The 15,278-nt window shown below is 42.8% G+C and overlaps 1 protein-coding gene across 1 annotated transcript in view; it reads right to left on the reverse strand.

Moving 5' to 3' along the window:
- The window catches only part of SI (sucrase-isomaltase), a 143,387-nt gene that overhangs the window by 56,069 nt on the left and 72,040 nt on the right, over window positions 1-15,278 (reverse strand). The window contains exons 33-40 of the mRNA XM_048507076.1: window positions 15,019-15,129; window positions 14,230-14,295; window positions 11,192-11,326; window positions 10,113-10,197; window positions 8,975-9,113; window positions 4,276-4,409; window positions 2,366-2,400; window positions 2,158-2,274 (exon numbers count right to left, since the gene is read on the reverse strand). Of these exons, the coding sequence (XP_048363033.1) occupies window positions 2,158-2,274; window positions 2,366-2,400; window positions 4,276-4,409; window positions 8,975-9,113; window positions 10,113-10,197; window positions 11,192-11,326; window positions 14,230-14,295; window positions 15,019-15,129 (822 nt within the window). The remainder of the gene's footprint in view (window positions 1-2,157; window positions 2,275-2,365; window positions 2,401-4,275; window positions 4,410-8,974; window positions 9,114-10,112; window positions 10,198-11,191; window positions 11,327-14,229; window positions 14,296-15,018; window positions 15,130-15,278) is intronic.

Raw genomic sequence — 15,278 nt, forward strand, 5'->3', positions numbered from 1 at the left:
AACCCATTTTCTACAACACTTTTCTAGGCTCGCACTCTTTTATTCCTCAGGGAACTGCTTTTCCGTAAAATGTTTAAGGAACAGGTAACTGATAAATGCTGATCCCAAGTAATTTTGCAGACTTATTGAGGAATCACATCACCAGCCTGTTTTATCACTGTGAATAAGGGTTAATTGGCTAAATGTAATTCCTTATATCTACAAATGAAGGTTAGTGATCAACAGCCTAGATATAGTTTCCAGTGCTGTGTAACAAAAAACTTCAGAATATTTTGACAGTGTCAAAGCACAATACGGCAGCGTAAAGCTTCCTTCTCTCTTCACAGTTTAGATCAATAAACTTAGAATTTCTACAACAAACAAGGAGGGAGAGAGAGGGGGGGATAAGAGATTTCTGAAATAAATATACTTCATAATTTGGACATAGGAGATAACAAGTATAAGAGAAAGACAGGAGTGATGAGACTAACTGGATATGAGCAAAGAAGAAGAAGAAGAAGAGTTTGGATTTATATCCCCCCTTTCTCTCCTGCAGGAGACTCAAAGGGGCTTACAATCTCCTTGCCCTTCCCCCCTCACAACAAACACCCTGTGAGGTAGGTGGGGCTGAGAGAGCTCCGAGAAGCTGTGACTAGCCCAAGGTCACCCAGCTGGCGTGTGTGGGAGTGTACAGGCTAATCTGAATTCCCCAGATAAGCCTCCACAGCTCAGGCGGCAGAGCTAGGAATCAAACCCGGTTCCTCCAGATTAGATACATGAGCTCTTAACCTCCTACGCCACTGCTGCTTCATATAAATGTTATTATATGAATTTAGATGTTGCAGAGAGACAAGGCAAGGTTTAAAAGGACGGTGTGTGTGTGTGTGTGTGTGTGTGTGTGTGTATTAAACAAGCACTGAATGGAAGAGTGAGGTCATAAGAAAGTGTCTGAAGGGAAAGGAGGACTTTGGAACTTAGGGGGACCAAATGTTCCCCCTTTGTTCCTCACTTGGTTCAGTTCCACAAGCCTTGTAAGGCAAAGTCCACCAAGCCTATGGATGAGGACAGCAATGTTATTACTTCTTAATAAAATAACAGACAAGCAGCCCCATCCAACAGGCCGGCTGCCAAGTTGCAACACTGAAGCTGTGCCAGCCCGCCACTTCCAAAGATACTTCCCAATGGTTTGGGGAAACTTAAAATGCAAAAAAGCCTCCCTGCCACTGGGAAGCCCCAGTTGGGCTTAATGGACTTATGCCACCTTTTCAGCGGTGTAAGTCCAATAAGAACTTTTAAAATACTCATTTGGACTTTTTTCCATAGAGGGTGACCTCTATTGTTAAAGTTGTCCGCTGTTGCGAAGCACATACCTCTGATACATTCTACTCATGCAAGTCCAGTGTCTTGCAAGGACAGAATGTGCACAGAGCCAGAGAAATGTGTCCCACAACACAGAACTACTTCTGTAAGGAGAACAATGCTGCACAACTGGGAGGAAACTAAGGCCATTTCCGCATGGCCACGCTGGGGGGTGCGTCGGCGTACACAACGCCGACGCAACCCCCCAGGACCGTTCGCACGAACGGTCCTGGTAGGGGCAGGGAAACCACTTACCTTCCCTGTGACCTTCCGGCACATCGCCCAGGCCAGGGGACACTCCCCCTTCCCTGCGTGACCACTCTGGAGTCGCAGGGAAGGGGGGCATGTCCCCAGGCCTGGGCAATGCTCCAGAAGGTCTCAGGGAAGGTACGTCATTCGGGAAGGGGGGGGATGGCGCCTTCTGGAAGCCGCTGTTTCCAGAAAACCTCACTTGGGGAGCGAGGTTGGGAAACAGCAGCTTTGTGTCGCTGGGGGGGGAGTGAGGGTGGCGCTGCTGCGATGCAGCTGTGCCCCCCATGCGAACAGCTCCCTAGGGACGGTGTTTTTGCCGTCCCTAGGGCGCTGTTATTGGCCCGTGCAGAAAGGGCCTAAATATCTGAGCCAAGGAGTTTGGAGGGGATACAAAAAGAACAGAAATACAATGTACCCATTTAAGGAGGTAAGAAGGCTGAAATGTATCAATGGCAGGACTAACAGAAGGTTCCAACAATCAAGGAAAGCAATAATCAGACCATAGGAATGTAGTACTTTTTTAAAAAAAGTTAAACGAAGCAATTAGAAAATCTGTGACCAACTTACCATACTTCCTAGACCATTGTGATTCCTGGCATAAGGATAAAAGGCTCCCAGTTGCGTCCAACGACTACACATTTCATAGTTTGTATGTTCATTGAAGCCACAAATATCTGCTCCAACCTGAACACATTACAAATAACAATGTTTAATTGTCATGTTTTTTTAAATATCAAGTAATTGTTTAAAGGTTGGAGTGAAAATTGAGACTTACATAGGACATTCCGAAGAGGCTGAACTCCAGTAGACCTGTAAGACAATGTGCAAAACTTTCATGGCACCTTTTAGAGTATTTGTTTTTGCCTTCCTCCATCCCCTTCAGATAAGGAAGGGAACAGGCAGGGACAGGCACATAGGTTGTAGATGGAAAATTCCCCAGTCCGTCTTCTAATTACTTCTCAGGAAGCCAATGCTCTAAAGAACCATTTCCCTGCCTAATACTCTGGAGGGATATGTCAGTCAGAATAAACAATGTTGATTTGGATGGACTAATAATCTATAAAGCTGCTTCATGCTACTGTTCAATTTATTTGAAATATTTATAACCCAGTCTTCTCCAGGATTATGGTATTCAATGTAGCTCCAAGATGTTCCATGAGAGTTTTAAAGAAAATCTCTGCAATATTGGAATAGCACAGAACAGCTTTTATTCCCATTAAACTGTTTCATTCCCAAGAATATTTGGGGAGGACCATAGCCAAAAGACAAAATTCTTCACCTGCAGAAAGCCATAGATTAAATGTCAAGTATCTGCTTCTAAAAGGATCTTAGACAAAATCCTTTGGAAGGTTTTAAATCGCAAAGCAAGATATTCTGAAATCAGGCATTCCAGATATGCAAGCAAACATTTTTAGTATACCCTGAAAAGTATATATGGAACTACTAAAGAGAAAATGTAATATTTAAACATATATTTCAATTATTGTTCTATGATATTGTCTAAAAACTCATGTACAGTATAGACTTCCTTGAATAAATGAATGTGAAAAATGATATGATATACTCTGATCAATGCAAAGAAGTCAAATACAAAGACTGTCAAGTGCAACAAAGTAATATTCACAGAAGAAATTAATGGAAATATGTTTTTCTTTCTGTTAAGAGAGAAGAAGAGAAGAAGAGTTTTGGATTTATATCCCCCCTTTCTCTCCTGCAGGAGACTCAAAGGGGCTTACAATCTCCTTGCCCTTCCCCCCTCACAACAAACACCCTGTGAGGTGGGTGGGGCTGAGAGAGCTCCAAGAAGCTGTGACTATCCCAAGGTCACCCAGCTGGCGTGTGTGGGAGTGTACAGGCTAATCTGAATTCCCCAGATAAGCCTCCACAACTCAGGTGGCAGAGCGGAGAATCAAGTCCGGTTCCCCCAGATTAGATACACGAGCTCTTAACCTCCTACGCCACTGGTGCTCCTTTGCTTGAGTAAATCAGTGCTTGAGTAAATCAGTGCTTAGATTAACATTTTTAGTAAATTACTGGAAGAGAACTCACACTTTCAGGAGGGCAGATATAACTGATACACCATGGGAAATGACCCTGAACTTCCACTATCAGAAAGCATCAGGAATATTTGTGATCAGTGTGAGTGTTCTGTATTGATACTGGAGCAAGTTTTTTTTTTAAATTCTTCCCAATTTACTGAAATAAAATGTAAATTAGGAAAGTTGATAGAGCTTGGATGCCAAACATTTTTTAATATGATAACAATGAAAGTAAGATCATAATTTACTAAACCTGGCTCAGTTCTTAAGTATGTTCGATTAGTATGCAAGACTCTTATCTAATATCTAATTGTTTGTATTGTTTATTATGTAGCTAGGTAACAGCTACTATTTATGTTGGACAACTGCAAAATGAGTTAACTAATTGCTTGAGTAATGAGTTCAGAAACTCAAAATTAAAGAAAGCTTGTTTCTTAAAGAAACACAAGCAACAAGAAGTCAACCATAGATACGGACTAATTGTTAGGAGCAAAAGAACTGGATTATGGCCGCACAGCTCAGAAAACCCACAACAGCCAGTTAATTCTAGCTGTGAAAGCCTTTGACAACACCACAAGTCAGTTTCTTTACACAAAATTTCTTTTTTTTACATAAAAACTCGTGCATAAGTTCAGCTTTGCCTTACCAATTATAGAAGTGGCAAGATTGGACCACCTTGAGTAGTTATCTCCTAGCCAATGCCCTGCCCATTTGCCACTGGATGGATATGTTGAACGGGAGATGACAATTCCACGTTCTCCAGTGACACTGTGTAAAGCACTAAAATTGAAAAAAAGTTGATATAAACAGAGATGGGAAAAAACACTTTGAAATATGTAGGGATATAAACAACTTCTGAAGACAAAGCTTCTCTGCTGTAACATAAAGGTTTAGACACAGGTTTAAAATATGAAATTAGCTGGATGAGAATATCAATTTGCCCTGCTAGTAATGCTCAAATGTATTTTGAGCATCATTACACCCAGAGTATTTTTTTTCCTGGCACAGAATGTTGAACAAACATTTTGAGGTTAACAGACTGTTTTGTATTTATTTAGCCCAGGACTTGGCAAATCTGTGGCTTTAGGAATTAAACCTGGGGGTCCTTGTAAGGAGAATAACCATCAGCTATGCAGAAACTCTTGTGCCTCTACCTTAAAGAATAGCCACTCAGAGGCCTTGAAACATTCCCCATATATTTTAAGGGGGGATTTAAATTTAAATGCCTCAATTGAAGTTTATGGAAATTCTTCCTGAGCCTCTCCCTACACCAAGTTTTATTTTTAAGGTAGAGGCACCAAATTTGCAGCACAGCTGCTGGTAAGTCTCCTTACAAGAACCCCCATGTCTGGCAAAAAATGGGTCAGGAGACCAAATTTTATTGGCCTATACACACATTCCCGATATTCATTCGTTCGTTCGTTCATTCGTTCGTTCGTTCGTTCGTTCATTCAACCTATATACAAGATATTTATTATATACCCAACCTAAGTACAAGATACAACATTAAACCATACTTATACAACATTAAAACATCCCCATACATAGAACCATCTCATCTCTATTGCTTCTTGATCACAACATCCTGGCCAACCACTCTCCAAAGTAGCGATTTGTAGCAATGTAGCCTTGCAATGGGCTACATTCCTTTCTCCAAGGCCAGGTACAGAGGGTTGCAATCAATGAGAAGACCTCCGCCTGCCGGGTGATGGCGTGAGGAGTCCCCCAGGGAACAATCCTCTCCTGAATGTTATTTAAAAGTATTAAACCCTCTTGCTGGATTAATCGGAAGGTTGGGTTAGGTAGTCATCAATATGCAGATTACACCCAAGTGTATCTATTAATGGACACCCATCTGGACTCCACCCCAGATATTCTGGTCAGTTGTCTGAGGGCTGTGGTGGAAAGGTTAGGATTAGGGTTAGGGCACAAAATGTAAAGAGCCTAAGTGTGTACCTAGATGGCCCCTTATCAATGGAGGCCCAGCTGTCACATGTGGCTCACATGGATTTTTATCATCTGCACCATGAAAGCAGATGGTGCTGTTCCTTTCCCAGACTACCCTAGCCAAAGTTGAGCTCCCAGCACTAATTCCAAGACATTGCCCAGAAATGAAATGTTGGTCATTAGATGATAATTGCCCAGTTCCATAGAGTCCAAGCAACTTGTACACATCCTCGGACCTGAAAAACTGAAATTAATCCAACAAAACAGGACCAGATGGGCTCTGGACACTTCCACAAGGCACTGTTGAACAGTAGAATCCTATCCTGTGCAAATCTGCATGACTGAAGCTCAAGTTTCACCGGACAGTGATCTGTCCATGACAAGGGACAAGTATTAAGTCCTTCAACTGACATATCACCCCCTCGCAACCCACGCCATCACAAAGACCAGGTCTAGAGTATGTCCAGTTATATTCAACCTTTTCCAAACTTGAGGTTTTTGTTAAGGAGAGTCACCAGTAGCTATACGTAAAATGTGGTACCCCTATTTAAAAAAAAAACAGCCCTCTCAAAGTCTCAGGAAGATTTCCTATAGGCTATCCTGGAGTTGGGGAGGGGAGTTAAAGGAGTTTAAAGGAACTTTAAAGGAGATGCACTAAAAGGAATGACAGGATTGCCCACTAGAAACAATGGGAGAGGCTTGAAGGCCCATTTGAGATAAGGGGAGCCAGGAATGCCGATTGACATGCAAAGGTTCCATTAAAATACATTAAGCACAAAAAGGTTTCAACAAAAATATGCAATGGTTTTTTAAGGGATCTGGGTTCAGATAGAGTGCTCTGGAACTGGAATGCCAGTCTCCACCTCACCAGCCATGAAATGAAGGCCTCTGAGTGAAGCAGGTGTGCCCTAGAGATCTTCTTCAATTACAATTGTCCTCGAACAACTGAGATCAGTTCTCCAGGAGAAAATGGCTGCATTAGAGGGTGAACACTATGTCATTATACTCTACTAAAGTCCCTTCTGGGTTCTACCTTCAAAATCTCCAGACTTTCCCTGTCTGCATTTGTCAACCCTAATTCAGCTTGATGAAAACAAATGTTATGGTTTAGCCTTTTCCTCTCTCTTGTTCTCTTTATGATAATATCTAAATGACCGAGGACTTTAAGTTCATGGGCGTTTCTACACTCAGCATGATCCCCCCTATGCCGCGTGCTGCTCTCAGTGCACGGCATCCCTGGCATGCGCCCGGGGGTCATCAAAAGGTGCCCTTTGCAAGAGCACCAGGGATGCCGCGCACTGAGGGGGCGCGACAGCGGCAGCGTCGGGGCAGCTGCGCTGTCACCGCCCCTCTCTTGGGGAGTGCCGGGGGACCCCGCACTACTCTCCTCAAGTAGCGCGGGCCTTATGGTAAGTGGGGAAAGGCCCCATGTCAGCCCACACAAAAAAATGCTGTTCTTTTCTTTTTCACTAAGTAGCAAAGGAATCAACCTAGCTATCTTAACATCATATAAGACATTATCTGAAATGGGATATAATTCTGTGAGGAGTCCACATAATAAAGTTGCCTTGCAACTGAAAAATAAAATTATTGAAGGATAAGGCTTGCCCATTTCCTTGTCCATTCACCCTATTACCCTCTTCAGTATTTACATTTTTGAAGTGAATTACTAAGATTATTAATTTAAGAATGAGTACACAAGACATTTAACTTAAAAGAATGATTCTGCACATCCTACATGGAATCCTTGCCAAACTATGCAAGCTTTTTAATTAAAGTAGTCCATCACAAACCACGCTACAAGCAAATGGCTATTTTCCCCTTTGATTTCTAAGAGTAGCAACTTAATAGCCTACCCAAATGCTGAAAACTGTTCTGTGTCATCTGTGAATGGACAAGATCTTGCTATTACAACCGACATTTTTTAATTTATTTATTGAAATTTACTTTTTGTGAATGCACTGATGTAAAAATGCTTTTGGAAGGATCTTCTCAGAGGAATCCCACTTGTGGACTCAAGATGCTGTGTCGAAGGTGGTTTCTGATAAGATGTGTAACTGATAAGATGTGTAACACGTTATTAATAAACTGGGTTTCCTATTTGCCTTCACACTGGAGATTTCACTCCTCCAGGAAGAAATTGCAAACAATCTGAGTTGCAGTGGCTCCTTTGGTTTCTCCAAAAAGATCGCTAGTGTGGCGATTTTTGTAAAACCCGAGTTGAGGGAACTACAATGGGCTGAACCGATTTTGGGGAAGAGTCCTGTGTGAAGTTCTTCTCCAAAATGGGATAAATAGATTCCTCAGTCTGTTACATTTGGGCTGTTGAAAAATAAAGCATTCGGCCAGGTGTATTTTAACACCAACAAGTAAGTACCATATATACTCGCATATAAGTCAACTTTTTCAGCACATTTTTTGTGCCGAAAAAGCCTTCCTCGACTTATACGCGAGCCACCCGCCACCGCTGCCTGTCGTCCTCCTGACTCACCCACTCATCTTTTCCTTTCCCTGGCTGGCTCAGAGGCTTGGCTTCAGGGAAGCTGCCACTCGGGCAGGGTGTCTCTATGATTTTCTTAAATGGGCAATGCTCCAAAGATTACTTAAGCCTTGTTTAAAACCTGATTGGGTTTCCCGGCTCTTCCCTGCCCCCATCTGCCCTGGCGTTTCCTTGCTTGCAAGCAAGGAAACACTAGTCAGAGAAGTTGCCTGCTTTTGGGATTTCCTTGATTGCAAGCAAGGAAACCCCAAAAGCAGGTGAATGCTCCTTGTAAGCAAGGAAACGCCAGAGCAGCTAAGGGTTGGGGCTGCTGTGGGGATCTGGGAGGCAGCAGGGGGGAGCGATCCGGTGGGGAGCAGGCACCCTGGCTCTTCCCTGCCCCCACCTGCTTTGAAGTTTCCTTGCTTGCAAGCAAGGAAATGCCAGAGCAGCCAAGGGCTGGGGCTGCTGTGGGGGTCCGGGAGGTGGGAGGAGCAATCAGGTGCGGGGTGGGCTCCCCAGCTCTTCCCTGCCTCCACCTGCTTTGGAGTTACCACCCAAGACTTATACACGAGTCAATAAGCTTTCCCAGTTTTTGGTGGTAAAATTAGGTGCCTCGACTTATACACGGGTTGACTTATACACGAGTATATACGGTAATCCAAATCCACCTGATAATTGTTGATGAGTTTAGCAATGACTATATTTTGTTTGTTACCAAATCAGTATAGTAACAAAGTAGTTTAAATGTCCTGAGCATCTAAGTGTAACTGAAGACAAAACAGCAGAACAAAATATGAACTGATGAGTGTAAATGTCTGTTTTTGTTAGAAACTTTTTAAAAAATGTCTGTATTATTAAAAAGATAAATAAAGCATCAAGGAAACTGAAGCCATAACAAATAACAATTACGACTTACTCATATGTCGGCTTTGTTTCTGACCAGCCATAGAGATTGTGGACATCATAGTGTCGAACTCGTTTTCCATCAGGTAGAATCTGTTCACTTCCCATGCACAAGGTTTTAAAATTCAACCCTCTGTCTTTGTCTGTCAAACCTAATTAAAGACAAAATTGGAGCCTAACAAAATGTACAAGGCAAGAGGCCTAACCTGAAAAACTTGTCAAGTGATGTGCTCTCTCTCTCTCTCTCTCTGCACTCACACATACACATAGTCCCTTGCAGTTGCGTTGGAAGGGGATATGCTTCAAGATGAAACAGACATACAGAGAAATTTGCATGTAATATTGATGCTCAAAAGGCATCTTTTTAGTGGTGAGAAGCTCTCCCCGCTTCCAGTGCTTGTGAGATTCTAAGACAGCAACACTAGAGGCAGTTTTGTTGTCATTGCAGATTCATCATAAGGCTGGCATTCAGTTTTTTTTGATTGAAAATCAGAACTGTGAGTACATAGTAGATGGGCTCTGGTTTCTTCTTTCAGGAGAGACAGCCCAATTGCCATGTAAGTGGCACTGCCTTCTGTAGTGTAGACGAGAGATCTGGAAATGAATCCTGGATGGAAAAGATGCTTTAGCATTTTCTTAAATTCAGTAAAATAGTAATTTCTAGACAGTATGATCCTCTGTTTCAACAGGGAGCTGCAATGTATCTGATGAAAACTGAAAAAAATATTAAGATACCATCATGGAGGACAAATTGATTAGTTGATCCTAGTCATGGTGACTGAAAGGAACCTCCATATTTTAAAAAAGTAAACCTCTGAACACCAGTGATAGGTGTCAATATCAAGGGAAATCCTTGATCTGTGCCTTGGTGGGCAGCTGATCTGTGTCTTGGTGGGCAGCTGATTGGCCGCTGTGTGAGACAGGAATAAATGGACATATGATCAGATCCAGCAGGGTTCTTCTTATTAAAAGGCAATGCCAGCAGGTAACTGAATCATTCTGTTTCCAGGGGCATCACTGACTGGGAAAATGACTGCACACCTCAAAGGGGTTACAAAGAATGTATGCACTTGGAAATCCTCTTTCAACTCACAAAATGTACACTATATCATATTTCAAGTGTTTAAAAATAATGCGTAATAAACACTCACTTGGCATATAGGGGGGATCATTTAGGTCAGATACACCACAACCATTAATTGCTCCATTGACAAAGTTGGCTGGTTCATTCATGTCCTTAAATTACAAAGAAAAGTAAAACACATAAAACAATTGAACATTTAGTATACTTACACAGAGCTATTGCATTAATACATTATATTTATGCAGACCTGCTACATTAATACAATAGACTCTTTTGTTGGTCATTTTTGTTTGCAAACTTCATTCAGACAAGATATTCTCTATCACTTTTCTGGGTTAAGAAAGAAAGAAAGAAAGAAAGAAAGAAAGAAAGAAAGAAAGAAAGAAAGAAAGAAAGAAAGAAAGAAAGAAAGAAAGAAAGAAAGAAAGAAAGAAAGAAAGAAAGAAAGAAAGTGTACTAGGAGGAACCACGACTCATGTCCATGCACCGAGCCTCACATGCGTGTTTTTCTTTCTATAGCAATGGTTTGTTTGTAGCCAGTAAGGCATTCCAAGTCTTCCTCTACATCCTCCTTCTTACCCTCCCTATTTCTAAACATCAGATTCTTCTGTAGACCAAGGAAAATATCTGTTTGGGTGCATTTAAGTATTTAGATCAATGTCAGTCTATACTTCTCTCATCTGTAAATCTGTAACTTAAAATATGTGCAACATGATATCGTTATAGTGTTGCTCCACTAACTTGAAGTGTTTTACCTTGCTAGTGCTATTTCTTGTTATTTGGCCTATTTGGATTTTTCTCAGTTTTTATGCTGATTGGGTTTGATTTCTCCATTCATAACTGTTGACTTCTGCTGATTTTTGTTGTTGCTTTTTTTATTTTGAGGATTCTATTAATTGCTTAATATGATACTTTTATTGGTTTGATTTGCATATGTAAGCTGCCTTGAGCCACAAGGTGGAGTGTAGATATTTTAATAAACAGTGTGTCAACATGAATTCAGTGAACGTTCATATAATTCAACCCCTATTAAGTAAGAAGGGTATAACTGTTTATAAAGCTAAAATAAGGTATTTATAGTTGCTGTTTCTTATATCAATGGTTAATAAAATAGCTTAGATATGATTAAAATAGGAGGAGACTTACAATCCATAAGCCATCAAATTTAATGCTTATATTTGGCTGCTGAGGGTTGTTATAGACTTCCTGGATTTCTGTTTTCCACCACTGAATTGTCTCATTGCGGAAGAAATCTGGGAAAGCAGCTTTAGCGGCATATAACTGTAGGAACAGATAATATGAAAATACGCATGAATCCATTGAAATTACTGGATTTACAACAAATCCAAATTCAGGAAGTACAGTAAAACACAGTTCAAACCATAAAAATCAAAGGGATCAAATAAAGCTCTATGGTGGGAATGAGTTTTGTTTTTCAGCCTGGAATGATCAGCTTTCTTTAGAAAAAAATATCTGCTTGCTGCACTTACGTGTTTTAAATCTGTGGAGCAAGACTGAATACTCCAGTACCTTAAAAACAATTAATCTGTACTAAGAGATCCTGAACACACACTTATCATGGTTCAATCTGTACATTAAGACAAACACACTATTTATCTAAAGGGGGATCCCCACCACCAACAGTATCCATGGTTTTTTTTAGACTCAAACATCCAAACCTTGCCACCTTTATGATGATATCATTAAAAGAATGTGGAGGACAAACATCTCACCTCTGTCAAGTACCCAAATCCCTGACAGCATCCATCTCTTTCCCAACTAAAACAATTTACCTGTCTAGGAAATTTACTCAGTAATATTCATGTCTGTTGGACAACAACTAAAGAACTGCTTGGGCTTGTCCAAGGTTAAGTTTTATTTTTTTTTCAAATTGAATCCTACTCATCTTGTATCTAAATGAGAAAGTGGGGCACAGACGATTAGTTTAACACTGCAAAAGTTCTGTTGTTCAGCATTCATTGGGACAGGGGATTGCTGATTAATCAAAGATTCAGGATGTTCAAGTTCATTGCTCTGCCCTATCCCACACCCAGAGGAATCCATAGTGACCAACCTCACCCCATTGGAAAAGGCAGGACAGTGGTCCTCATGTGTGGTAAGATCTTCGCTCCTGAGTAAGGTTGCCAGCTTCCAGGAGCTGGCTGGAAATTTCCTGCAGTTACAACTGATCTCCAGGCAACAGAGATCAATTCCCCTGTAGAAAATGGTTACTCAGGAAGGTGGCATTATACTCCACTGAGTCCTTCCCTTCCCCAAACCTCACAAAACCTCTTAGCCTGTACTTCCAAAATCTCCAGGTATTTCCCAATCCAGGACCTGGCAACCTCACTCCTGGGCCATGAGCCATCCTACACAGCAGGCAGAGAAGCAAGCCAGCTACTCAAGTGACTCTAGCAGAGCTGGCTCCTGAAAACTTGAGACAGGCTGAGGAAAAGAAGACACTTGGAAGTGCCAACTGTCAGAATGCCAGCAATCGCTGGAGGCATCAGGCTGGCCATGTAGACAGGAGCTCATCACACACCTAAATGTGGAGGACTATGGTGGCTGAAGGGGAGGAGTTTGATTTCTGGGAAATGTCCGTTAGCTAAACAGGGGTGTTGGGGGAGGGAAATGGTGCCCTGGACAAAATGGCACCCGGGCCCCACCCCTGTGGCCCTTGAAAAGCCCCCCGCAAAGCCCCGCCCCACAGAAGAGCCTCACTTCCCGCTGACTTCCTTCATTTCACCCATCAGCCAGCTGAAAAAAACAGCCTGCTCGACTGCCAGGGCCTGGCAGGTGGGGTGGGGCGAGGGGGGAAAGGGGAGGGGCATGGGGGCGCCTTCCCCACAGAGCCCCACCTCCCACCCATTTACTTTATTGTAGCCGGCTGAAAAAATAGCCTGCTCTGGCTGCTAGGGCTTGGCTGGTGAGGTTGGGTGGGGCAGGGGGAGGGGAAAAGAGGGAGGAGGAAAGGGGAGGGGTGTGGGAACATCCCCCACAGAGCTCTACCCACCATGGAGCCCTGCCCCCCCCCACTTACTTTATTTAACTGGCAGCCGGCTGAAAAAACAGCCTGCTCCAGCTGCTGGGGCCTGGCTGCTGGGGCAAGGGGGGGCAAGGGGGAGGGTTGTGGGGGCGCTTTCCGCCCCCTACGTGACCCCAATGGTGTGCGCCTGCAGCTAAGCATTCTGGATGATCAGATGCTATATCTCAAAGTTTTGACTTTGATTCCCACTTCTGTGTTGACTAGCCTGCAGAAACGGAGAATTGCAGGTTTGCCATGGCTTCCAACAAGCGTTGAAAACAGAATCATCTCCTCCTGAAAAATAGGCTATGCCTCCTTCAAGAGGAAACTGAGTATTGACCATCTCCTCTGTAATACTGTGTCCCAAATAAGACTCCCGAATAAGGCCTACAGCAGTCACCCTGAAGGATCAGGCTGACACCATCAGTTACATGACTACTGACATGGGGCGTTTCCCCACTCACCACGACCCCCGCTATGCCGCGCGCTGCTCTCAGTGCGCATCATTTCTGGCATGCGCCCAGGCTCTGCACGGGGTCATCAAAAGGCGCCGTTTACAAGAGCGCCAGGAATGACGCGCGCTGAGGGGGCGCGACAGCGGCAGCACCGGGGCGGCTGCGTTGTCGCCGCCCTTGTCGTGGGGAGTGCCGGGGGACCCCGCGCTACTTGAGGAGAGTAGCACGGGGCTTAAAGTAAGTGGGGAAAGGCCCATGATCTGTATGGTTTAATGACTTTCTGCATTTCTCTTCACCAATTATCTTACTATTTCTCTCTGCCTGAGAGCATAGAAGAATAAAATAGTATGCCTATCCAAGACTCCAACATCTCTCATGTACATGTGATTGTATGTTAGGCTTAACAAACTTCAGATGGTAGCTGCAATTCTCCTGCTATTACAACTGATCTCCAGGAGATGAAGATCATCTGGAGGAAATGGCCACTTTGGAATGTGGACTATAAAGCATGAGATCCCATTGAGATCCCTCCTCTCCCCAAGGCCTGCCCTCCACATAACCCACCCACCAAATCTCCAGATATTACCCAAACCAAAGTTGGCAACCCTATTGTATGCATATTGTTCATTTTTCTCCAATGGATCTGTTTTCACATTCTCAGAGTTAGTATAGGGCTTTTTTTACTGAGAGAGTGACGCACTTACTTCCACTTGCTGTTCAAAGGTTAGTGATGTATTCACAGTGGTAACATTAGGGTAATATGGCCACACCTAAAAGGGAAAAGTTGAAAATAACAGTTTGCTTAATCAGATAATGAAATGTCTAGCACACACGAAGCACTACATTTTGTAGATGTATATATATGGTTGGATCCAACAATCTATGAGGACAACTTCACACATGGACTGGAACTTACTAATTTCCTTTAAGCATGAGAGCCATTGAGCAAACATAGTGTAGTGGTTAAGAGCAGGTGGACTCGTAACTGGAGAACTAGGGTTTGATTCCCCACTCCTCCATATGAGTGACGGACTCTGATCTGGTAAACACCTACACCTGAAACCTTGCACTAGTCATAGTTCTCTCAAAACTCTCTCAGTCCCACCTACCTCACAAGGTGACCTCACAAGGTGTCTATTGGTGGGAGAGGGAAGGAAAGCAGTTTGTTAGCCACTTTGAGGCTCCTTACAGTTGAGAAAAGCAGAGTATAAATCCAAACTTTTCTTCTCCTTTCTATAGTAGTCTACCATATCCAGAAAATGATTTCTCTGGGATTGAGGGCACCCCCTCTCCAAAAAAAGAAAAATTAAACATCTCTGGGTTCCCTGTGGGACTTTGCACTGGGAAGGGCAAAACACCAAAAATTGATCCCCATCCCAGGTCATCATAAGTGTCCTCATGCTGCCAGAAGAGGGGATAATGGGATCCAATCCTTTGGCATTTTAAATGACTTACAAATAACAAAGGTGATGGTGTTGTACACAAAGTATTACCTTTCCCCATACGATATCACCATTGTTAGGCCATCTAATGAAGACATTGTTTGCAAGACCTCTTTCATATGCTGGATAAGGTTTGATCTCATTTCCTGAGATGGCTGGATCCTGAAATGGAGAACAGTTTTTATCCTTCTCTCTAAAAATTATTTGTCAGTTATGTTAGCCAGATATCTACACAATCCCACACAAACATGGACATTGAGACAAGGAGACAAACAGATATTAAAAGCAAAGATAAGAGAAGAAGAAGTAAA

The sequence above is a fragment of the Sphaerodactylus townsendi genome, linkage group LG08 (genome assembly GCF_021028975.2).
Source record: "Sphaerodactylus townsendi isolate TG3544 linkage group LG08, MPM_Stown_v2.3, whole genome shotgun sequence".
NCBI classification, from domain to species: domain Eukaryota; kingdom Metazoa; phylum Chordata; class Lepidosauria; order Squamata; family Sphaerodactylidae; genus Sphaerodactylus; species Sphaerodactylus townsendi.